The sequence below is a fragment of the Callorhinus ursinus genome, unplaced genomic scaffold (genome assembly GCF_003265705.2).
Source record: "Callorhinus ursinus isolate GAN/ISIS: 27379988/994484 unplaced genomic scaffold, GSC_fseal_2.0 scaffold9, whole genome shotgun sequence".
Taxonomy (NCBI): domain Eukaryota; kingdom Metazoa; phylum Chordata; class Mammalia; order Carnivora; family Otariidae; genus Callorhinus; species Callorhinus ursinus.
The window spans coordinates 51,069,791-51,094,658 of record NW_027397071.1 but is presented as its reverse complement, the minus strand read 5'-3'; the positions used below and the strand labels follow the sequence as shown (position 1 = coordinate 51,094,658).

At 48.4% G+C, this 24,868-nt stretch overlaps 1 protein-coding gene across 2 annotated transcripts in view; it reads right to left on the bottom strand.

The window, feature by feature from the left end:
- The window catches only part of KANK4 (KN motif and ankyrin repeat domains 4), a 66,375-nt gene that overhangs the window by 13,765 nt on the left and 27,742 nt on the right, over nucleotides 1-24,868 (bottom strand). The window contains exons 2-7 of one of the 2 annotated variants that reach the window (XM_025871745.2): nucleotides 19,319-19,406; nucleotides 10,813-12,765; nucleotides 9,394-9,505; nucleotides 6,507-6,725; nucleotides 4,510-4,597; nucleotides 1,868-2,087 (exon numbers count right to left, since the gene is read on the bottom strand). In XM_025871745.2, the coding sequence (XP_025727530.1) occupies nucleotides 1,868-2,087; nucleotides 4,510-4,597; nucleotides 6,507-6,725; nucleotides 9,394-9,505; nucleotides 10,813-12,765; nucleotides 19,319-19,334 (2,608 nt within the window). In that variant the 5' untranslated portion in view covers nucleotides 19,335-19,406. Of the gene's footprint in view, nucleotides 1-1,867; nucleotides 2,088-4,509; nucleotides 4,598-6,506; nucleotides 6,726-9,393; nucleotides 9,506-10,812; nucleotides 12,766-19,318; nucleotides 19,407-24,868 lie in introns of those variants that run through there. The other variant, XM_073896636.1, reaches the window with a different exon arrangement.

Here is a 24,868-nt window from a genome sequence, read left to right as displayed (position 1 = left end):
TGACTTATAACTCAGTAGACTAAGGACTGACTCCTGCCCAGGGGCTCAGAAAAGGGGCTGAGGACCCAGGGCTTTCACAGCAGATGCTTCTGAGCAGCCACCAGGGAGTGAGCCAACCGTCCCTGGAGGCGAGGGAAAAGGCTCTTGACTGAGCATGCTCCAATTCCACAAGCCTTCTCCTCTGTAGTGGCGTTCTGGCAAAATAAAGGTGCATCACTAAGGACTAAGGTGGCGGAGGTGCACCTGTTGGCTCTATACTCAATCATGATGAGTCACTTCTGTGTAGCCCCTTATGGTTTGTAATGTGCTTTCTGAATGCCTCACAACTGCGTGCCTAGGTTTCAGAGTGTGACCAATATGCCCTCCTCAACAGGCCTTCTACAGTGAAGGAAAGTAATGGTACTTCACCCCATTCTCCAGCTCCCCTTCATACTTTATGCTTATGGCTATTTTAGCTGTATCAGTATGATAAACAGAAAGCTTCCAGATCACTTTAGGGTTGAGGAAAACTGAATGGATTCTCAGTCAACACCAGCAGAAATGCGTTAACAACCAAAGCTTAGGCCGTCTGTTCTCTGGCCTGGCCTGGCCCACCAGGAGAACTTCTAACCGGCTTCAAGTCCAAGCTGCTTCAAGATGAGGCTCTACATGCACAGAACACAGAGGTATGTTCCATTTAATTATGTGCCTTTCTCAGTTGAGCTACTCCTTTTATGGTGTCCATGAATCCATGAAGAACTGAAATCTAGTACAATTGGCTCAATGTTAGAGTTGTGACTTTATCTTCCTCTGATGGTGTGGAAAGCAGAAAGAGTTTTAGGCTGTCATGAGGTACATCACCCTTCCATTCAGGTAAAAAGCCCTCAATGCTGCCTAACAGAATTTTGGAGAACTGGAGTGATGAGAAGGAGCCAGGACTGAGAAGGGCTTCAGGGAGAAGGACTCAGACAGAAAGAGAAGGCAGCAGTCCTACGGAGGGAATGAACTTGGGGAGTGGGAGGCCATGTGACTGGAGTGGATGGAAGGGGGCTACATGGTGATGATTGAGGTAGCAAATGCAGGCGGGAGCCAGGCCATCCAGGGTTCCCGAAGGCCAGGCTGAGGAAGCTGCCTTTCATTCTTAGAGCAATGGAAAGCTGTGGGAGGCATTTAAGCAAGGGTGGATATGATCCAAGTTGGGGGAAAGCTGTTGGATCTGGAATTCAGACTTCCTGATGCTCATTTAAACTCCTCCTCCAGCCTCCTAAATAAGGGTTACAGATCTAACACGTGCTCCAATTCCTGGATGCCGGGAATGAGAAGAACAAACCAATGGTATCACCTTTAAACCCCAGCAACACATTGAGTCATTGCGTGCTCTCAGGATCACACAAGTCTGTTGACTTTTCTGAGCATCACTTTCACTTTCATCATCTATAAAACAGGGATAATCATCCCTCTTAACAGGAGTTTTGAGGATTAAACAAGATCTCACATGCCAAGTGCTCAGCAGAGGGCCTAATCCATGGAGATCATTTGGGGTTTTATATCTCTTATTGGTACCCTCCTAGATATCCCTCATACAACCTTCCTAAGCTCACAGATGCCACTGGGCCTGGACACGCCTTCAGCCAGCCCCATCACCCATCTGTCCACACCGTCACTCCTAGGCTGCGTGATGTTGTCCCGCACAACATGAGGATAATGACACCTCCATCACAAGGGTGTTGTGAAGAATAAGTGCCATGATAAAGGCATGGTGGTCTAGTCCAGTTCTAGAATACAGCAGGAGCTCAGGACAGTGAAGAGTCTCATGCTGGAAGGAAGTGGATACCAAAATGGCCCCTCAAGGAGGGACCCAGACTGAGCAGACACAACCATTTCTGACCTGTCTCCAGCAGCAGCTTCACCACAGAGAAGTTGGAGTGGGACACGCTGTAGTGAAGGGCCGTGTTCCCATTGCCATCAGCCAAGTTCACCAGCAGCTGCAGGAAGTGTGGGGAGTGGGGCTGGACCCCTCGGAGGTAGGCAGCCACCACAGCAGGGCTTGACGACTTCCGGCTGGAGACGCGGAACCACTCTTGACGGAGGGTGTTCAAGCGCTGCCTCTGAAATAACCAACAGATTCCAAATCCAGGAGGTCACCTGGCCTGGGGGGCTCCAGCTGGGCTGTTAGCTTCCACTGGAAGAAGTCAGCTTTGGATGCGTCCACCTCTGTCCCCTCAGCTCCCTCTAACTCCACGTGACCTACTCCTGGAGGGGTCAGAGCTGGGGCAGGAGGTGGGTTGGAACCTGTGTGAACAGCCCCCCATGTGAGGTAGAAAGAGGTCTGGGAGAGCAAACAATACCAGTGACAAAGCGTTTTTCCAGGTGACACTTTGAATCTACCGTGCGTTTAGATCAAACCCCTGTACATACAGCATAACCAAGGCCCTGTCTTTCACACACATATAGCCAGCCTATGTTGACCTCAGCCTGGACCCTACCCGGACTTTTGTGTGTTCTTAATAGGCATGGCTAGCAAGTCACAACATTTTACTAATGGGGAAGACGCATGCTGAAAGCCTAAGATAAACAACATGCCCAACTGATGCTAGAAATAAAACCCAAACAGCTGTGCTTGAATTATTTTTGGCTTTTAAGCTTTGCTAGAACCTTCAGAGAAAATGGTTTAACAACCCATGGCAGGACCCCACTATCTGCAGTATGTAGCTCCTTTGGAACCATGAATGAGGAGAGTTCCAGAGTGAATGACATCAACTCTGTGTGTTATATGACCTACGTGTTTAAAATAGAACATGTTTAAGTTATTTATCTGAAGGGGAGGAGAAAGTGTGGCGATGTGATTTCACACTCATTCTGGAAAGGAACTGGATTTGGAGTCACTAAACCCATGTGGCCAGGCTTAAGTCCCAGCTCACCTGTGTGACCTTCGAAGTGATATAGTCTTTTTGAACCTTACCTGTCCCATCTACAAAATGGGAATGAAACAGGGCTGGGTCCCTAACCTCCCATTGGCTCTATAGAGTGAGGCCCTTGTACAACCTGCTTTGTCTCTAAGGTGGGGTGGGGGAAGGGGTACTTTGATCCTAATATGGGTGTGGTGTCAGGTTTGCACATCCTCTATCGCTTTTCTTTTCTTTTTAATTTTAATTTTATTTTTAAGTAAACTCTATGCCCAACCTGGGGCTTGAACTCACAACCTCGAGATAGAGTTGCATGCTCTACCAACTGAGCCAGCCAGACTTCCCTCGCCTATCACTTTTCTACGCAGAAACAGTGGAATCTTTTGTGGCTGAAACACTTTATATATCAGAATATCTCCCTTTCCTGTGGAATCTTCAGGAGAATCTGGAGAAAGATCCTAATATTAAGGAACATAAAGCTTAATTCCGTAATTCATTTAAGATTAAGTAACAGGAGTTTCGATCAACATTCACATCACACACTGGTTGTTTTTGTTTTTGTTTTGCAAAATCAGCTAAGATAAAATAATCAAAATGGGTTGGGCTGAATTAATCGCTTTTTTACCCCTAAGGCCCTTCTGCAAAGGAGAACAAAATGGGCTTTAAAAATGCTTATAGGCTGTTAGATGTCAGGGCCTCACTGACAGGTTGGCTCTCCTGAATTGGGAATACGTGTCTGCGCCAGGATCTCTTGAATAAAAGTAAAACCTAATGGCTACATGTTTAATTCCTTGTGGGCCACGAAGGTGTTAAGGAGCAAGCAGATTTTTTTTTTTTTTGCTTTTGGTCTCTTGACCCAGAGGTTCGTGACAAAAAAACACAGTAAAGGGACGCCTGGGTGGCTCAGTCGGCTAAGCATCTGCCTTTGGCTCGGGTCATGATCCCAGAGTCCTGAGATCGAGTCCCGCATCGGGCTCCTTGCTCAGCGGAGAGCCTGCTTCTCCCTCTGCCTATTGCTCCCCCTGCTTGTGCTCTCTCTCTGACAAATAAATGAATAAAATCTTAAAAAAAAAAAACACACACACACACAGTAAAGACTACAGAATTAAATACCAGGGCTTGAGGGTAATGAAGACATACTGCCCACCACCCACCTTCATTTTCTTAATGAGGAAACAAGCTCTGAGCGGTGAAATGACTTGCTCAATATCTCACTAGCAGCTGTCCGGTGACTAGAACCCCCGGTTCCCATTCCATATACTCTTCACTCTGCCCATAGTTCTCTCCAGTTGTGAGGTGATTTTGAGCCCAAGCCACACACGGTTTGGTTTGGTTTTGAAGCCACATACAGTTTTATGCTGGACTTTCAGGTGCAATGCCTGATAACGCTCCGTAGTGCCTCTGAGCGCCAGGCTGCTCCCTGATGCATATGCGTCAGGCCCTGTCTTCCGGCATAATTATCATCACCCCAGCAGCAGAGTTTGGGCAAAGGAGGGCACCCAGAGGAAAGGGATTCCATGCACATCCACACTGCTGCCTCAGGCAAGGGACCAAAGTCACCCAGTCAGAACTAACAGCTTAAACAGTAGGGACATCCTTCCATGACAGTGAAAAATCACAGTACCAAGAGTTGGTTGGTGGTGGCCCCAGTTTCTGGCAGATATTGGCTCAATGCCCGGCATGCGTTGAGGAATTCTTCTGAGGGTTTATATCTAAAGAAAAAAAAATACATATATATATCAGTTTTCATATTAATATAAAAGAAAGTAATCCCGTAGCTTGACTTTCGATTCTCAGCAGCTGAAGCACCCACACTGGGCCACTTCCCAGGCAAGGAGCATTCCGCTGAATGCAGCCTCCTGACAAGGCTTGGCCTCTGAACTCTGCTGAAGAGTGAGTCAAGCACATTGCCCTTTTTATCCTGCTGTTTTTAGGAGGCGGGAGCAGATCACCAAAGCATTCTGGGGGCCATGGGACTAACTGCAATTCCTGACATGCTGGGAAGAGGGAAGGCTGTCTTCCTGACTTTGGATAAAACATTTCCTGCCTAAGTGACTTGAAAAATCCAGAGAACCCAATCCCTACCAGCAATTTTTTCCAGGTTATTCTTTCATGAAGGATACCATCAATGCTAATAGAGTCAATACAATGAAACTCAGTTAAGCTGGGGTGCTCTCGGTGCTGGGTGCTCTTCCTGTGTCAGTGTAAGAGCAGACAGACCATCCTGGGGTGGGACTTGATGGCACTGGTCACCAGGAAGCTCTGCCCTCAGCATGTCTGTATAGTGCTGCCATGTTGAGCAGCCCTGTGGACCTGCTTACCAGTGAGTCCCATTCACTGCTCGTCACTCCCCCACCACCCCGCTGAGGGGGGTGATATTGGTAATGGGACTTACTCTCCTTATTTCTACTACTTGTTTTTCTTCTTCTTTTAAGTAGCCTCAGCACGCAGCATGGAGCCCAATGTGGCACTTAAACTCATGACCCTGAGATCAGGACCTGAGCTGAGGTCAAGAGTCAGACACCTTAACTGACTGAGCCCCCCAGGCTCCCCTCTACTATTTCTTGAGAGCCTGGTCTATGGCAGGCACTGTGTTAGGCATTTTACATACTTTTTCTTATCCAGTCCCCAGATCAAACCTATCAGGTGGCTGCTACCCACATACTACAGATGAAGAATCGGAGGCAAGTACAATTTAGGCACCTTATGTAAAGGAACATGGTGGCAGACATGGGATTTGAACCCAAGTGTGTCCAGCCTCAAAGACAGGGCTGCTTTTCATCAGGTGACATGACCTCGTATCTCTTTAAAAGATGGGGTTATGTCAACATGGCCAACAGGAAAAGACAATTATCATATGATCTCACTGATATGAGGAGTTTGAGAAACAAGACAGAGGATCATAGGCGAAGGGAGGGAAAAATGAAACAAGACGGAACCAGAGAGGGAGACAGACCGTAAGAGACTCTCAATCTCAGGAAACAAAGTGAAGGTTGCTGGGGTGGAGGGGGGCGGGAGGGGTGGGGTGGGGGGGGGCGGGAGGGATGGTGTGGCTGGGTGATGGACACCGGGGAGGGTATGTGCTGTGGTGAGCGCTGTGAATTGTGCAAGACTGCTGAATCACAGACCTGTACCCCTGAAACAAAGAATACATTATATGTTAATAAAAATAAAAAAATATATGAAAAAAACATGGCCAACAGGAGAGGCAGGAAAGCACGTGGGTGAGAATCAGACAAGACCTGGGTCAGAAGCCCCACTCAGCTGTGTCCCTTAACTTCTCTAAGTCTCTTTTCCACATCTGTAAAGTGGGGATTATAATAATTTCTACTTTGCAGGATAATTAAAAGGATTATAGTACATGTAAAGTCCTTCACATTTCCAGGCCTGGGACGATGTTAGCTTGACAGGTAGAGCTCTGTGTGTGACAGTATATCCCACGAAGGCAGGAGTTACATCTGTGCCTAGCATAGATCAGAAACTCCGGAAACACTGGTGAATGGATAGAAAGATGAATGAACAAATGAACAAATGAACAAATATAATAGAATAAAAGGATGAAGAAGTGCCCTTGCTCTTTCCCAGAGATCAGGTGCCCCCATCTGTACCCATCTGACTCACCTCTCAGCCTTGGGATGGGGGACTTCTTCCCCAGGCCCACTTTCCTGGCCTGTGGTGCTGGTGCCCTCAGGGATGCTCAGCCCAGCCTTGTAGGCAGGGTGGGCCTCCTTACCACGCCTGTGTTCTGGGCCATCACATTTCTTCTCGGCCTCGCTGTCTGACACTTCTTCCGGGGAGGTGTCCTCACCGCTGGTCTCCTCACTTGAGGTGGTCTCGTAGCTGGAGAAGGAGACAAAGATCACTCATTCTGTGTTTCCTGCCCAGTGTCCAGGTCAACACAAATAAGAACCAGGTGGGCTTCAGATAATAATCCCCAGCTTGCTAACCACATTCTCCATTCTCTGTATCGGCACGCCTGGGTGAGGGGACTCCCAGGAACCTTACGTCAGAGAAAGGTGTGGTCAAGAGCTGTGGCCTGACACCGGACGCCATGTGGGGAGAAAAGATAATTAAGCTGTTTGCAGGGAACACACAAATAGCCCATGCCCTAATTGGCCTATGCATTCGGATGATCCAGATAAGCCATCCAAGATTCTCACAAAAGCATTTGCTTCTGGGGTCCTAACGTGTTGTCTAGAGGGGCCCAGATGTAGGCAAACGCCCCCCACTCCCACCCTGAATTCTTGGGAGTTGATGGACAGATCTTCACGTCTCTGGGTGATTGTGAAGCTTCCCTTTCGCCCCCCCCTGTTCCAGCCAGGCTTACATCTGACATGGGAGGACCCATCTATGTCTCTTCCCAGCAGTGTTCCATAGGAAACATGAACAGTCAGGGTGCCTGAACCCAGCATCTGCGTGTCCTGGCTGAGGCCTATTCAGCTACTGCTTGCAACAGCAAAAGCAAGGGCATGGCCCCCTTGCCTCATGGCCCACCCTCCCCAGCAGTGATCCTTAGGTTCAGTTTTGTGCGACTCCATTGAGGTGGCAGACCACAGAGGGAAGTCCCAGCAGATTTATGGATCCTTCTGCTGATGGTCAACAGGAGACCCCCTGATAGAGGATCCTGCAGTTAAGATGAAAATTTCAGGCTCTGGGGCCATTGAACACTGCCACAGAGACCAGGGGAGACCAGTGGCCACAGCTTCCATTGAACCCCCTTAGGCCCTTTCTCTGGACGCTGGCCCCTATGTAAGGCCCCCATGCTCACTGGATTTGCAGAGCCAGGCTGCTCCTTGGCATGCTCATATTCTGTCTTGTTTAAACCACAGATATTTCTTCCTCTGTTGTGCTTGGAACAACCTTTTGCTTTTGTGACTAAGAGAAGGGGGGACACATTATGTTTACCAAGCAGTTCTTCTCTTACAGTTGCTTCCATAAAAACTTCACCTGGAAGTCCATTCAATCATTCCACAGAAATTTATTGAGCACCTACTGTGTGCCACACTCTGTTCTTAATGCTATACCAAAGTCCCTGTCCTAATTGAGCTTCTATTGCTAGTAGAGAAAAACAGAAAACAAACATGTAAACAAGATAATTAGATAGTGATAAGAACAATGAATAAAATAATAAAGGACCATGGACTAGAGTAATGGGTGGAGGGCCTATGTTAATTAGACCAGAAGTTTTTCACCTTGGCTGCACATTATAATCACTTGAGGGTGTATACATTCCCAATATCTGCACAGCACCCCAGCCTAATGAAGCCGGAGTTTTGGGAGGTGGGGGGGGAACTCAGGCACTGGTATGTTTAAAGCTCCCTCAGGGTTTCCAAGGTGTGGCCAAGGTTGAGAACCATTGCACTAAAGTGACAAATACTGAAGAATATCTGGGACAAGGGCACTTTAAGGGCGGTGGGGAGACAGTCGGAAGGACAGACAGCAAATGCAAGGGCCCCATGATGGGCCTCACTTGGCACATTTTAGGGAAGACAGGCGGGAGTCCATGGTAGACAATGGGGCCAGCAATAGCTATGGATGGACTTCCAGGTTCGGGCCCGGGGCGGGCACTGCCGGGGGCAGGGGAGGGATAGGACCTGCTTCTCCTGGGTTCACAGAGTCTGACGTTAGTGGGAATGGCAACAGCGACTCTCCTGTGACATCCCATGTCATTATTTCTGACGTTTTCCTCACAGAGCCTGCAACAGTGACGTCACCCTTGTTTAAATCTGGTGTCTCCCTTCTGGTCTGACCCAAACTAGCAGGGGTTCCGACCTCCGGGGCCCACCACTGGCTGGGTCCGGTGCCCCTCCTTTGGGCCCACACTCCCTTCTTCACTAGAATTCATCTCAGCAGATCGGTGTTTTCTCTTTACTTCTTGTCCTATCTCTGCCCTGTCCAAACTATGAGCTAAAGGCAGGGACCAAGGATTTATTTGACTTCTTTATCCCTGACACCTAACACATTTGTTGGCATTTAATAAATGTTTGTTGAATGACTGATTTAGAAAACATTCTAAATCCAGTGATTTACTCTCTGGAATATATAAGGTTTGCTTCATGTTCCGAGTCAATAGACCTTGGTTGTTTTTCTTCATCCTAAAAAATGCTGGTTTGGTTTGCAGTAAGTTAGTAAAAGGAAGAAAAAAAAATAAATGGGTGAAATTTGAAGTTCAACAAATTAAGAGTTTGTCCTGCTTTCACTCTTGTGGTTCAGATTAAATGTCTTCTGTAAAGGGCCCATGTGCTCCCCAAACTCCCAGAAGCCACCTGGAACCCTGTCCCCAGGGACACCAAAGCCGAGACATTAAAAGCACAGGATCCAACAGACCACCACAGCTGGCAAGGAGCCAAACACATGCAAACCCGAGATGGGAGTTTTCAAGGGCCGTTAATTCCCTTGAAGAAAAATGGAAACCAGATGCTTCCCCCTAGGAAAAGCGAGTGCTAAGGACAACAGCGGGATAGGTAGTGTGGAGGGGGGCAGTCTGGGCTTCACGAGCGATGCTTACCCACCGTTAACCCCAACAAACTGAAGGTTCTTTTTGGTCCCATTACCTCCTGCACGGAAGCCATAGTCTTTCTTTTTCATTATGGATTTAAGGCTGGTCGACGGGGAGATCTCTAGGTAGACACAACATCACAGGTTAGAATGATCTTGGGGATGCCCCAGAATGCAGCAAAACCGGGACTCTTGCTTTGAGGGGAGACAGGCTGAAGGCATGCGCGGAGGTAGAAAGGGACAGAGATCTAGATCATGTAAATCAGATATTGTGAAGGTCTTGAGGAGGCCCAGCCTTCTGGTCAGCACCAGCCCAACTGTCCCTGTTCACAAGCCCCTCTGTGTGTGGATGACAGAGTGGAGTTCCTGGAGCACTCTTCCAGAAGAGCCGTGTGGTGCGTGTGCCATCACTGTCCCTGTCTTAGCGAGGGGAAATCTGAGGCTCAGACTTGCTCAGTGAACGGCAGGGCAGGCGCAGAACCCCATACACACGACTCCTGTTCCCATGCCCACCTGGGCCCGAGGGCACCTCCGTGGTCTTTCCTGGCTTACGTGCCACTTGACACCTGGGATGTGGGGTAGGCATGGCAGGCGCATGAGCAAGAGCACGTCTTTTTTGCTGTGCTCAAAGGTATAGGAGGCATTTTCCAATGGGCAAGACTGGAATTAGCACCGAAATAATGAAAAAAGCAACCCATTCGTGATCTGCAGCAGGAAGCAGACTTGCACACTGCTCGTTGAGCAAAGCAAAATATGGTTCCACTTTACTCAACAGAAAGGAGTGTGTGATCTGTTACAAGAGAAGTGCTGCTCAGCCCAAGGGTTGACTTCCACATGTAGCATTCCGTCTCTCTCCTACACACACACACACACGCGCGCGCGCATGCACGCACAGAAACTATTCAGTGAAATATTTCAGATCTCAATACAGTGCTCCTTCAAAACCAGGCTAGAGCAAACCTCTAAATGCAAGAACCAGAGAGGACCACAGGAAGGCAAGAGCCCAGGAAACAATGAAGGGAGGCTGAGGTTTAGAGCACACACAGCCAGGGCCGTTCTTGCCCTAGACATTGTCTTTGTGCAACGCAAGTGAGAAATGAGCACTGCCCGGGTGGACACGGTGCTGCAGACTTGGCAAGGGAGGGGGGGCTGAATTTAGGCCCCCGTGGTGCCTATCCTGGCTGGCATCTTTGTGCCCTGTGCTATCTGTGCCAGCTTATATGTGGTGGCCCTGCAGTCCCAGCCTTAGAGCCAGGACAAGAGTAGGGGCACAGGGCCTCCACTGTTACATAGATTGGTGTTTCTTCCACTGGGTTCCTGGAGGTGCTTGAACCTTTTGAAAAATATATGCATGCAATTCAAATCCTTATTCCCTTTGACTCATGAGGTAAAGGAGAAATGGCTCCCAGCCTTGGGCACCCGTATTTACCCATCGGCGGGGAGGCAGAGGGGGCCGGGGGCTCCCTCTGGGGTGGAGTGCGGGCCGAGTAGGCAGATAGCAGCAGGTTAAGGGAGCTCAGCAGCTGGCTCTGAATGCTGCTAAGCTTGGAGGCGGGCTGCTTGATGGCGCTGGCCAGCTCCGGGTACCCGTGCTCCAGGCAGCTCCACTGCTCCTGCAGGAGTTCCTGGATCTTCTTAACGTATTGGCCGATAGTGGCATCTGTGGGAGAGCTTGGTGGCCTCCCCGGGCGCTCCTTCCCCGGCAGCTCTGAACTGGTCTCCTCTCGCCCTGCTGGGGGCGTCTTTCTGTCGCTGCTCCATGAAGAGCGCCCTGTTCCCCTGCCCAGACCCTCGGCTCCCACCTGAGGGCTTCCCTCCTGCTCAGAGCCTGCTTCTTCGATCCTCAGCTCAGTGGAGAGGCAGCTAGGTAAAGAGGGGGCGAGGACCACCTCGGGTCCTTGTGGCAGTGACAGCTGTGGTGGTGGCATGAATTCTGCTGGGCTCTGATCCCCCCGTTTGTGGCTGGCCTGCCCCACTAAGAGGCCATTCTCCTCTCCTCTGGCCCTCCAGCTTTCAGATCCTGTGCTGCCCAGAAGGTTGACCTCAGTGCTCTTGTCACAGGACTCCCTGGGCAAGAGTCCATGGAGGGGGTCAGTGTTGACCATGGCGTCAGTGTGGCCCCGAGTGTCTCTGGTGTTCTGTGCTCTGGTGTTCTCGTGGCTAAGCTTTTCTGCCAGTCGAGCTATAGTGTGCTCTAGCTCTTGAATCCTCTGCCCTCTGGCCTTGATTTCCTCCTCCTGCTGCTGGAGGGCAGCTCTGACCTGGGCCAGTTCCTCGGTTCTTCCAGACAGCTCACCCTCGAGGGCAGAGAGTCGTTGCTTCAGGCTGGAGATGCTTCCAGGATCCACTGCGGGGAGGCCCAGGCTTTCCTCCGTGACCCGGATGCCAATGCTCCTCACATCTATCTCCACAGGTGGTGGGGGTGGGATCTCGCTGATGTTGAGCTCGATTTCTTCTAGGGGGAACTCATTCTCAGGAATGGGTGATGGCAGCTGTGGGGGGCTGGGTGTTGGGGAGCCAGGGGTGACCACCACCTCTGCTTCTCTGGTTTTGTGTTCGTCTTCTTCATCCTCCAGAACGACAAGTGCATCCTCAGATAAGAAGGGAGGACTTGGGAGAGAGAGGGGATTTGGATCCTCCTCTTCATCTTCGTCCTCGGGAGGCTCGGTGCCCTCCTGGACCAGCTCTGGAATCCCTGGCACCACGTCCCCAAACTCTCTGACTTTGGGTTGGGTTGTTGCTCGTGGGGTGGAGTTCTGAAAACCTGCAAATCCATCTGCAGGGCCAAAGGTGCCTTCACAGACACTGCCTTCACCCTGAAGTGGAGGGAGGGCTGGAGGTGTGGGGGGACCTGAGTTTAGGCTTGAGTCCTCTGAGGCCCTGTTTTGTTGCAGTGTGGCTGGCATGCTGGACGCTCTCAAGAGCTGGGGCCGTCCACTCCCGGGGGCTGGTTCTGCCTCCCCGGGCGCAACAGCCTCCAAATGTCTGGCTGTCTCCGCCAGTAGGGCCTTCCTGTGGTAGCTCACCTCACTCCCACTGGCAGAGGCTTGTGGGTGTTCACCAGGGGGCAGCGACTGGGCTCGCTCCTCTGTCCCCAGCGACACCTTCTTCAGCACCACTGGGGACCAGTTTTGGTGGGGAAGAGCAGCATGGGGGCGAGCCCTGCTGTCAGGAAGGCTGAAGTTTCGAGGCAAAGTGCTGAACTTGGCCTGCTTGGCCCTTCTGTGGATAGGAATCCTTCTGATGGTGTTTCCCTTCTCAATGTCATCCACGTACTTGAGGAAGTCCAGGTCCAGATGAAAGCCATACGGGGTCTCCACAGAGTAGGGGTGGCTCTTTGGAGGGCCTTTCTCTTCATCCCCCTGAGAGGACTGGTCTTTGGCTGGGAGACATGTAAAAAGGAAGCACAATGTTAATAAGAATTATGGGTGGTGAGGCCTAATATGTGTGATTTAGACTTAATGCTCTCGCGAGAGACTTCTCCTAAATGTCCCTGCCTCTAAATTAAGCTGAGATGCTCACAGTCTTCTGGCAATGCTGAGAATCCAGGTTATTAAATCAGTGTGTACTTAGCCAATGTCTGCAAGGAAACAGGTAGAGGAAATAGTTTCCAATTTGCAGTATTCATCTCAGTTATTGCTGTGGAATCTCCCAGCAGGCCAGCAAAAAAAAATAGTCTCGTACTGTTTTTCTGGGTTTGAGTCATGTAGTGACTGAACTGAAGTGGCCAGGAATCTGCCAGATCGGGGTACTAATTGGCAATTATGAATATTGAGGGTTTTGAAGGATAAGGTACACAATTGCCTCGACATGATGACAGAACCTCGCATTATTCAAATGGATACTAGGAAATCTTGCTGAAGCCAGAGATATCAAGGAGTTACGCCTTTTACATTATGTAAGCATCCTCATCTGGGTGAGCCTTCAGGTACATGAAGATCAGAGAGAACTGGCGTGTGTAATCATGCACAGCCTATGCTCTTTTCCACCTGAAAACTGCTTAGTGCTTAACAAACATGAACCTCACCTTCAAAAACTCATGTCAAGGGGCGCCTGGGCGGCTTAGTCGTTAAGTGTCTGCCTTCGGCTCAGGTCATGATCCCAGGGTCCTGGGATCGAGCCCCATGTCGGTCTCCCTGCTCAGCGGGAAGTCTGCTTCTCCCCCTCCCACTCCCCCTGCTTGTGTTCCCTCTCTTGCTATATTTCTCTCTATCAAATAAATAAATAAAAATATTTAAAAAACAAAAACTCATGGCAAGTGAGGAAATACCACATTCTTCACAGACTGGATAAAAGGTGGTAAGGGACAAGGCCATATCAAAGGGACATTGGCCTATGTCCTCCAAGAGAAGTGGGACTCATGACTTTTCAGGGCAGCCCAGACTGTCAGGGGACATTGTGGTGAGAAAGTTCTCCTTCACGCCAAGGCACCAGTGGTTTTCTTGACTCCGGCAGAGGACGCTGAGAACAAGTCAGTCCTTTGACTGAATCCATAGGACTTGTCTCCAAGTAGTCTCTTCTTCAGGTTAAACAGTCTGTTCTCATGTAATCCCCCTTATTATCTCTGTGACATTCTGCTAAACATGCTCCCAAAATGCTTAGCTCAGGAGAGCACATTAGTGGGCAGCACAGAGATCAAGAATGCAGATTCAAAAGCCTGGTCTATATTTCGGCTCTTGGGGAAATTACTTAGCCTCCCTATGTCTCATCATCTATACAGTGGGAATACTAACAGCAAGGTGAGAATCTTGTGAGAACTGATTAATTTATACATATAAAGTGCTTTGAACAATGATGAACATCCATGTGTACTCAATATTGTAGTTATTATCTTTGTGGAAACACAAAGGGCCTCTCTGTGGTAGCTCCATTATGAAGCCCCATAATGGAAGCTGCTTTGCCTGGGCACACAGGAGGAGCTCCATAAATTCTCTGTGACTGACTGACTGCTTGGTTCCAAGGGTAGTGGGCCCTGTGGGCAAAATTACAAAATAGTAGTAATTCAATTTGCTCACTTCAACCACTGTTTTTTTGCGGACCTATGTGTTGGTTGCTAAGCTAGATCCTAAGGACACAAAGATAAATCAGGAACAGCCCTGCCCTCAAAAAAAAAAAAAAATGTATGGTCAAGTAGGAGAAACACCAGTAGGTACAACACGTGTGCCAAGGACGGTAACAGATACGTGCCCAAAAGACAGCCTTCTTGACTTATTTTCCCAGTTTATTCAGGAGGTTAATTCTGCCTTGGGAGGAGAGGGATGACTTCACAAAAGTGACATAAGATTGGGCATAAAATAAACAAACAGGAATTTGCCAGAACAAGAGGGTGAAAGACACTGTAGCTGTTTATCTCCAAGATGGCCACCATCACTTCCCACCCTCTCTATACGGTCAAGGGAATCCCACACTGAGAGGAGTCTATTTCTCCACCCCTTTGAATCTGAGCTGGCCTGTGACTCCTTTGACCAAAATAATATGGTAGAAATGATGCTGAGAGAATTCTACGGCTAGGTCATAAGAAGCCAGTAAGTTCCATTCAGTGGAAAGTCAGATGCCATGTACGAAGTCCAACTTCCCTGAGACCTGCCATAGTGTGGGGAAGCCAAAGAGCCCCACAGAGAGGTGATGTGGGAAGAGGGAGAGAGCTGCCTCGCCAGCCTGAGCTGTTCCAGCCATCCTAGTCCAGGTGCCAGGAATTAACCTTCAGATGACTCCGGCCCCAGCCCTCATCTGATTTCAGTGACAGGAGGTACTCCAAGTGAGAACCACTCAGCTAAGCTGTGTTAGTAATACATTCTTGTTTTCAGCCACTGAGTTTTGGGGGGTTTGTAATGCAGCAATAAATAGCCAGGGCAGATTCTAGACACATGTTGGGGAATGTGCAAAGGCACAGAGGTATGGAATGCCACAGTATTCTGGGGTTCTATAAGTGCAGGTGATGTGTGGTAGAGAAGAGTGAACCAGGAGAAGGAGACAATTGGAAAGGTCAGCAAGAACCAGGTCATGGGCAGCTTGCATGCACACCAACAAGCCTTGACTCTACTCTTCAGGTAATCAACGGTGGTGTCACAAAGAGTGTCCTCGCAGAGGACTGGATGAAGGACAAACCAAAGGCCCTGAGACCAGATGGGAGCCAGCTGACATGCTCCAGGTAAGAGACGCTAAAGGCAATGAAGGGAAAGGGACTTAAAGAAAAGGTGCAAATGAAGGTGCTACCTGGGGGTAGCTTCTTGGGGTTGCTTTTCCCCTAAAGGTGCTGGCACACTAGGCCTGACCTCTTCCCTCTTCCCCGACAGATCTCTCCTTTTGGTCAGTGCCACGTGCTGTCAGGTGGCCCTCTGGACTTAGAGAAGTACAGTTATTTCCAAAGAACTAAACGAAGCCAACTAGACACATGCAGGCTGACATTGTGCACACTGACACAATCAAGCCTACCGGGCTCGATGCTAAGTAAGGTCACAGGGCCTGTGGGCAGTTATACCATGACCATGGCAGGGCACAGCCCACGGGATGGTCTTCACTGGGTTCCACCATTTCTGTGCCAGGGACCTGAACTTCAGGCAGGAAGGAGTGACTACTTCTCAAGCCCTGCCAAAACACCAAATAAGTTCCCATTCACCCACACAACTTTTTTTTTTTTTTTTTTTTTTTTACCAACCTGCTTTCCCCCAAAGAAGCACACTGGTAATTTCAGTAACTGAGGGCTATTGCTCTCTGTTAGATTTCCAGGCTATGCTCAGCTGTCCTCTTAGGCCTCGTGGTTGACTCAGCAGCCTCCTGGATTACAGAGACAGGCCAAATCAGAGAGAAGATATTTAAAGTTAAGCAGAGAGCAGATTTATGACCCGGAAGGCAGAGAACTCTCCTAAAGGAAAGGCTGCATTATTTATCTGCTTATTGCCTCAATTCAATTGAGGCTGATTTACCCGGTGGCCTCTGGGAGCAGGTCCAGAGCACAAATACAAGAATAGCATCAAATAAGAAAGAGCAGATTCAAAGGCAAAATCTTCCACAAGGGAGATTGAAGGAAACCAAAGGAGTGTGAGACTGAACAGCTATCCAGGATGATGGATTTCATAGGTGCTTTCCTAAGCTAGTACTATGGGGTATCTCACACACACACACACACACACACACACACACACACACACGCACCTGCTCCACCCGCCACCCCCACTGTGTTCCTTTTCTTCCTCCCAGTGTAAAAGGAATGCTGGACCTTGAATGAGGGAGTTGATCTGATATACCAGCAGACCTGTGCTCACATTTGGCTCTGTTCCTCTTAATTCTACCTGGTGACAGGTATGAAGGAGCTCAGAATTCCGGGCATTGGGCCAGGGCAAGAATTAATTAAGAGGACCATCTCTGCTCAAAATGAGCTTCTGATTAGATAAACGAACACATAGCCAAACTGGCTGGATTTGGATCTTGGCTCTGTCATTTCCTACTTATGTGAATCTGGGCAAATTACTGAATTCCCCCATGCCTCAGTTTCTCCATTTGTAACATGGTGATAATAATACCTAACTTACAGAGTTGTTGTGGTTGTTAGCATGAATGCGACAGAACATGGCGCAGGTACTCAAGAAAGGCACGATGGGCTGGTTCTGAGTCGGGCAGGGGAGGATCTGCTGAGGGTGTGCTCATTCTTTGGAATATTTAGCTCTGTGTTAGAATGACAGCCTCAAGAGCCCAAGAAGATAATTCTGGAGGAACTGGGAAAATGAGTCAGGGGAGAAGAAAAAAGTAAGATATACAGGCTCAGAGCTACCTAGGATTCCCTACAGAGTCTTGGTCTGAAAGCATGCCAGAGAACTAGACCCTTGGAAATGACCCGCAACACAGTCATGAGCCTAAGACTCACAGATGCAAGGAAAAGGGGATTTGAAGGGGTCTAGGGAAGGAAGGAGACGCCACAGTGATTATCTTGAGGAACATAGTGAAGTTCAGCAGGTGAGCTAATGAATCAGAGGTATTTAATGCGAGAAAGAAAAGTCCAAAAGACTATATACTAGGTTTCTGAAGGAAATAGGTAAAACAGAAACTATAGGGAAGGTGGCCAAAAACACAGCGGGAAGGAAGGGGAATTTAATGAGCCTCTTCAGAAGGCCAAGACAGTGACGGAAGCTTGTGCCTCTTCTGCCTTTTCTTCGTGAGGCAGTTGTGCCTGAAGGGAGGGGGGCCCTTTCTTGAGCTAGCTGTGGGTAATCACGTGGAGGAGAACAGCAGTGCTGAGGTTGCTGAGCAGGGACAAATGAGGCAGGAAGGAATAACAGGCCCCCGGGGCATGAAGAGAATTAGCTGGTGTTCTGTGGAACCACTTCCATGGAAAGGCAGCTCTCTGGGGAGAAAGGCAAACTCCTGAAATATACAGTGACCTCATTTGGAAAGAAGGAAGAGGCAGGGCTGGGGCTGCTGTCTGGTCCCTAAGTCCTGTGCTGGTGAAGGGTCATGTGATTCAGGGGGATTATAGGCACTCCTGTTTCCCAACATTTGGTGATCTGGAAAGAGCATTTCATTAGAAGTCAGCAGATTGGGGGGGTGCCTGGCTGGCTCAGTCGGTGAAGCATGCAGCTCTTGATGTCAAGATCATGGGTTTGAGGGGCGCCTGGGTGGCTCAGTCGGTTAAGCGTCTGCCTTCGGCTCAGGTCATGATCCCAGGGTCCTGGGATTGAGCCCCACATCGGGCTCCCTGCTCCACGAGGAGCCTGCTTCCCCCTCTCCCTCTGCTGCTCCCCCTGCTTGTGCTCTCTCTCTCTCTGTCAAATAAATAAATAAAATCTTTGAAAAAAATTGTAAGATTATGGGTTTGAGCCCCATGTTGGGTGTAGAGATTACTTAAAAATAAAATCTTTAAAAAAAGAAGAAGAAGAAGTCAGGAGATCAGCGTCTAGTCTATGACCTTCAGCAAGTTTCCTGGGCAGGGGATGAGGGGAATATTCATGAAAACATTTGTTGCACTAAATAGTTATTACTCAACAACTTTGCATGCATTATCTCATCTAGTATTTTACCAACCGTATGAAGTAGGCATTAATACCTGCTTATAAACGAGGTGTGGTAGACTGTTTGCAGAAATAGCCATTCTTGGACCCTCCCCTCCCACACTGACCCTGAGGTTGGCCTTGTGACCTGCTTTGGCCAGTGGGTCAACAGCAAGTGTGACATATGCAGAGACTTGACAATTGCTGGCACACTGGGGTTTGTCTGTTCTTGCTGTGCTTGGAACCCTTCTGCCAGCATGTGAATAGGCCCCAGCTAACCTGCTGGGTGATGAGAAACACATGGCCAAATCATCACCTGTGCCCCAGGTGACATGGAGTCAACCAACAGGCATGTAAGTGTGGCCATTCTAAACCATCCAGCTAAGTCCCCCAGAAGACCACAAACACATGAAGACGCCCAGCATATATCAGCCATGCTGGCCCAGACCAGAAAAAATGGCCCAGACAACCCACAGAATCTTTTCAGAAATAGTAAATGTCTTTAAGTCAATAAATTTTTTAGTGATTTGTTCCACAGCAAAGCTGATACATGAGGGGACTGAGGCTCAGAGGAGTTAAATAACAGGAAGTCACCCAGATATACACGAAGGCTCTTTCACCATATTGTGCCTCTTTCTCAGACCTGAAGTTCCTCATCCTTAAAATGAGAGTAATGAGTGAGAGCATCCTGCTCCCTTCTTGGTGCTTGGAGGAAATGAGAAAACTGTCCAACAATTACAGAAGTCTGATATAACCATAAGGCTTCATTCTTACCCTCTACTACTTTCTCTTGTTCATACCTGAAATACATAGTTTGGGTCTCCCAGCACTATCTGTGTGGGGAATGTCTCTTGTGAGCCTCCCTTAGGCTGTTTCTCAGATCTATGGTAGCAATCCCTTTCCAACCCAAGTGCTCACTTTAGACCAGGTTACACAGAGCAGCCTGCCTACCATCTGTCTTCTCCATCTTAGGGAATGCAGACTGTCAGTCTCTCAGGCACTCTTCATCCGATAAGTCTGTACAACCCACTGAGGAGTCCTGAAAGAAAGAAGGACACAAGCACAGTTAGCATAAGTATGGAGGCAACAGCACTCCAAAGAACTCCCATCCCTGCCTTTCTCCCAGGGATGCCCGGGAGCTCCACACTCCTCCTAGAGTGTGTCCGATCCTGGGCATGTCTTCACAGGATGTTAGCGATCGATGGTCGACACCAAAGGAAGTATTTGGCCCAACCCCCTCACTTGGCAGACGAAGAAACTGAGGCTCAGAAGTTGATTGCTCTGTGCGGGGCCTCTCAGCATTCTAGTGAAGGGGGCAGAGCCAGGCCCAGAGCTCTGACAACTAGCACGGTACTCCTTCCACAACATCAAAAGCTGTAATCTACCCCCCTCTGTCATGGTAAAAGAATTCTAATCCATTTTGGGGGAAAAAACTGGAATCAGAGTACTTATAAATGATCTGGGACATCCCAATGAGATTCAAAACAGGTGTGAGATCATTGCAAGTGCTGAGGAGGCACGGATCCTCAGAGGTGATGTCTAATCTCGGGCAGGGCAGGGCAAGTTCAAGCTGGGTGCTCCAAAGACATCAGGAACTATTCAGGCAGAAGACTGTCCAGACTGAATTAGGGTACCTTGAGGTTTAATCATAAATTCTCCCCAAAGTTTTAATCCATTCCCAGGACTCTCTCTTCGAATGGTAAACAACGTGGCTCCTGCCCCCATTATAATAAATCACCCAGGAAATGGTCTTTTTATGATTCTAACTCCACACACATCCTAACAATGAATTATCTGACACCTCAGCAGTGGACACGGGGTTGTTTCAGGAATTCCAATGTGCTTGGCAATGAAGTCCGGACCAGAAAAGTGTACCAGTGATGAGGGAAGGGTTGGGGGAAACTGGGAGTAAGAGATGGATGAGGGGTGGCCTCCAACAACCCGGGATGGAATAAAGGGGAAGAGATAAGTAAACCGGGAAAGAGGGCTGGAAAATGTGTGGCCCACCAAATGAGAGGAAGTCTAAAGTCTGCCCGGCAAAATTTCATGTATCCTCTCTCTGTGAGCGCTCCAAACCCATTCCATGAGCTGCCATTGGGGCCTTTCCCTATGCAAGTGTGACAGAGCCCGGAAGGGCACGCCCGGTTTCTAGGGGCAGAGACACTCCTTGCAGAGGGAATGGCAACACGAAGTACCTCACCTACTTTGGGGGCAACAAGTACTTGAGTTTGAATGCCGCACAGAGCTGGAGTAGAGAGACGTTGGGGAGAAGGAGGGCAAGTGTGACTGAAGGAGGGCGAGTGTGGCTGCTAAGGAGGCAGCAAGTGGAGAGATCTGGAAGGTTCTAACCTGAGGCGAGGGAGGTTCGCCCTTGCTAGAAAGAAAAGGTTCTGAAACCACCTTAGTGTCCATCAGCGGATGAAAGGGTGAAGAAAGTGTAGTAAATATATACAATGAAATAGTGTTCAGCCATGACAAAGAAGGAAATCGTGGCCGTTTGTGACAACATGCATGGATCTTGAGGGCGCTATGCTAAGTGAAATAAGTTAGACAGAGACAGACAAATGCCGTATGATCTTACTTGTTTGTAGAATCTAAAAACACCCAATTTCATAGATACAGAGAACAGATTGGTGGCTGTCAGAGGCAGAGTGCGACGGGGTGGATGAAATGGGTGATGGTGGTCAAAAAGTACAAACTTCCAGTCATAGGGATGTCATGTGCAGCATGGTGACTATAGTTAATAGCACTGTATTACATATTTAAAAGTTGTTAAGAGAGTGGATCTTAAAAGTCTTCATCATAAGTGTGATAGATATCTATCAGTATACACATACACACATGTATACACAATGGAATATCACCCAGCCATAAAAAAGAATGAAATCTTGCCATTTGCAACATGGATGGATCTAGAGGGTATTATGCTAAGTGAAATAAGTCAGTCAGAGAAAGACAAATACCATATGGTTTCACTTGTATGTGGAAATTAAGAAACAAAACAAACAAAGAAAAAAAGAGACAAAAAACAGACTCTTAACTATAGAGAACAAACAGATGGTTACCAGAGGGGAGATGAGTGGGGGGATGGGCAAAATAGATAAAGGGGGTTAAGAGCACACTCACCGCGATGAGCATTCACTAATGTTTAGAATTGTTAAATCACGATACGGTACACCCGAAACTAATATATAACACTGTGTTAGACGGGAATTAAAAAAAAAAAAAAGGTTCTCAAAAAAAAAAATAAAAAAAAACAAAAAGAAAAGGTTCTCATCGTAAAAATAGTTTGTAACTATGTAACTATGGTGTTGTGTAGTTCGTAACTATGGTGACAGATATTAACTCGACTTACTGTGGAAGCCATTTCACAATATATACAAATATCAAGTCATTATGGTGTACACCTAAAACCAATACAATATTATATGTCAATTATGTCTCAGTTATCTCAATTAAAAAATAAAGATAATTTTTTTTTAAAAAGAAAGAAAAGCAAGAGACGGTTTCCAGGCAGAGGACACTGCAGCTGATAATGCCACAGGTCGGCAGTCTGCAGGCGGTGGGGGAGCCTCCCAGATGCTGGCGGGCAGGAGAGGCTTGGCAGCTTCAAGGTGAAGTCTGGAGAAGAGAAGGGTGAGGACATGAACCCTAAGCACAGCCCCTCACCTGTCTCTCCATCATCATGGTTTCTCCTCTCCCTTCTGCTCCCTTCTTCTTCCTATCCCGTATCATTACTGAGCAACAGGCAGAGTTCAAAGCACTTAACATGCTCGAATTATCTCATGCAATCCTCACCGCAACCCCAAGGAGATTATTATTATTGTCCCCATTTTTTTAGATGGGGAGACTGAGGCTGAGAGAGTTTCCAGGCCTGCCAAAGTCACATAACAAGCAGCTGTTGGAGCAGGATTTGCCCTCAAGTCCAGCCAACTCCAATCATGTCCTGGGAAGTGATTTGTAAATATTTGCCGGGTCCCGATGCTATGACTGATCCCTAGCTCTCTTGGGGGGAGGGGCACTGGAGGGGGAGCAGGAAATGATCCTGACTTTGATGCTTCTCTGCTTCTCCCACGAGTATGTGTAAAACACCTTCTGGGACAGATAAGGAGAACTCCTCTCTTGTAAGGCCTCTTGGCCAAAGGTGTGTGTGATCTGCTTCTCCAAGACTGGACACTAAGCAACAAGGCTCCTTCTAAGCAAGAGGGGGCCACCTGGGTGCAGATGGATCTTTGACAAAAACTCACCTCACCTCAGAGAGTTCAGTCACACTCACTGCCTTTGGTTTGAGTTAGGATTCAGCCCTTAATGTATCAGATCCTAGGGCCTCAAATAATTATGCAGCACACATTAGGTCAAATTTCACTGAAATAACTCTACGGAGGGGCACCTGGATGGTTCAGTCGCTTAAGTGTTCAACTCCTGGTTTCAGCTTGGGTCATGATCTCAGGGTTGTAGGATCGCTCCCTCTGCTCCTCCCCTCCCCCACTCTCAAATAAATAAATAAATCTTAAAAAAAAAAGAACTCTATGGAGACTTCTAATAGTTCCCTTAGACTTGAATTTTACTAAAATCAATCATTGCAAGGTTACAGAAATTAAATGGAGCTGACACCCTAACTCTCTGAAGAAGAGGGCTTAGCAAGTTTCCACTGGAAAGGTCTAGACACAGGCAGGAAAGGAGGGAACTGTCAGGCCCCCATCCCGCCCCTGGCAGCCTCACCCACCCCAGCCTCCTTCTGCACTTGGGCCACAGGCATGGTCCTGGGGGTGGACATCTTAGAATTTAGCTAAGGGTGTATGTTTGGTGTGATTTGGTGAGTGGAATTGAAGAAAAATTGCCACATCAACACATGCTACTTTGCAATACAACGGAATATGAAAATTAACTTTGTTGGGCAGAAGTCCCCTTTCAAATGGAATTTTACAACCTTCTAAAGCACTAAAAATTTTGACATAAAGCAATTTATTGCTCAATGCCGTTAGGTTGTATCCTCGGTATTCAGAACCTTATACTACCTGGTGTTGTTATGTAACTTTTCATTTGTTGATGGCCCATCCCAGGATCAAGAATGCCCCGTTCAGTCCCAGCCTCTCTCATTGGATCATCATATTCGAGATGTTTCAAGTATATACAGCTTTCAGCTTTCTGTCTCTCTCTCTCTCGCTCCTCTCCCCTCCTACTCTGTAAGCTTGCGAAGGTCAGAATTCCTGCAAGACTCATCTCTTCCCCTTCACCCCCCACCTCCACACCCCCACATCCTAACATGTGGCAGACACTCAGTTCATGGTAGCACCTCCGAGTTACAAACGCGACATCAAAGGCACAAAGAGGTTCTATGGCCGATCCAAAGTTACCCAGTTACCTAGGGGTAGGACAGTTTGTGCGACTTCATCCCTCCACACCACCTCTCCAAGCCAACCGGCAGTGAAGAGATGGGGACTGCCCGTTCAAAATCCACCAAAGAGGCAGTCACTCTGACAGCCCACGTGTAACTACCAGGCCACATTAGGAACAGTCCTGATTTCCCCCAGCCAGCCCGACTCCTGCAGTGTAGACCTACACCCTCTCCCCCTCCGCAGTTACTCCGTTTACGATGCCATTTACAATCTCGTTCCTCACCTCAAATCCAAATACAAAGAAACCTTCCTTAACTTAGTCCTGAAACTGAAACCTAGTTCTGTACTTTTATTCTCTTCAAACCTCTCTTTATTCTGCAATAATAAAAACGCCGTATTTCATCCTAGAACAGGCTGCATGCCAAAATAAATAGCAGCTTGCATTTCCTTGAGAGGAAAGCTTGGCTCTAGGCACGGCCGTATTGCCACGATAATTCTTGGAGAATTCAACCTTACAAAGTCAAGTATTTAGCAAGGTAGTGCACCAAACAGCAACCCCGTCAATCCCTGCACAATCACTTGCAAAGACAAAGCACTCTTTCCAAAAGATGACCAAAAAAAAAAAAAAAATGTACCCGTACCTCTTAGGGATCCTGCCAAAATGATGAGCACTTCCTGCTTCCCCATTCCAGGGCCCCACGCCTCCCGGTGTAAATGGCCCCTGTGCCGGGGAGGCTTCTGACAGTGCCGCTGAACATCCAGAGGGGCTGAAGCCCAAACACCCGAGGAAGGGGAGCTGCACTCCTAAAAAAGATTCTGCCTACGGAGTTCTCCAGCCGGCTCACTTCCCGCCGACCCAGGAAACAAAGAGATAACTCCTTCTCAATAAATGGCACATTGACACAACCTCATGAACTCCAGTCTCACATCGTTCGGCAAGTGTCTATCATTTTTGCCTGCAATGCAGCAGCTGAATCTGGAGCTTAGTGAGGAAGGGCAAACTGTCGGGAGGAAAGCTCTCATCACCACATTACCTTGCCTTGGCATCCTCCCCCTGCCATCGCCTGGAGCCGCTCCCTGCCTAAAGCGAGGTGCTGGCTGCTGGACCAGAGCGGAGGGGGGGGGGCGGGTCAGCACAGCAGCACTGGCTTTCCAGCTGTTA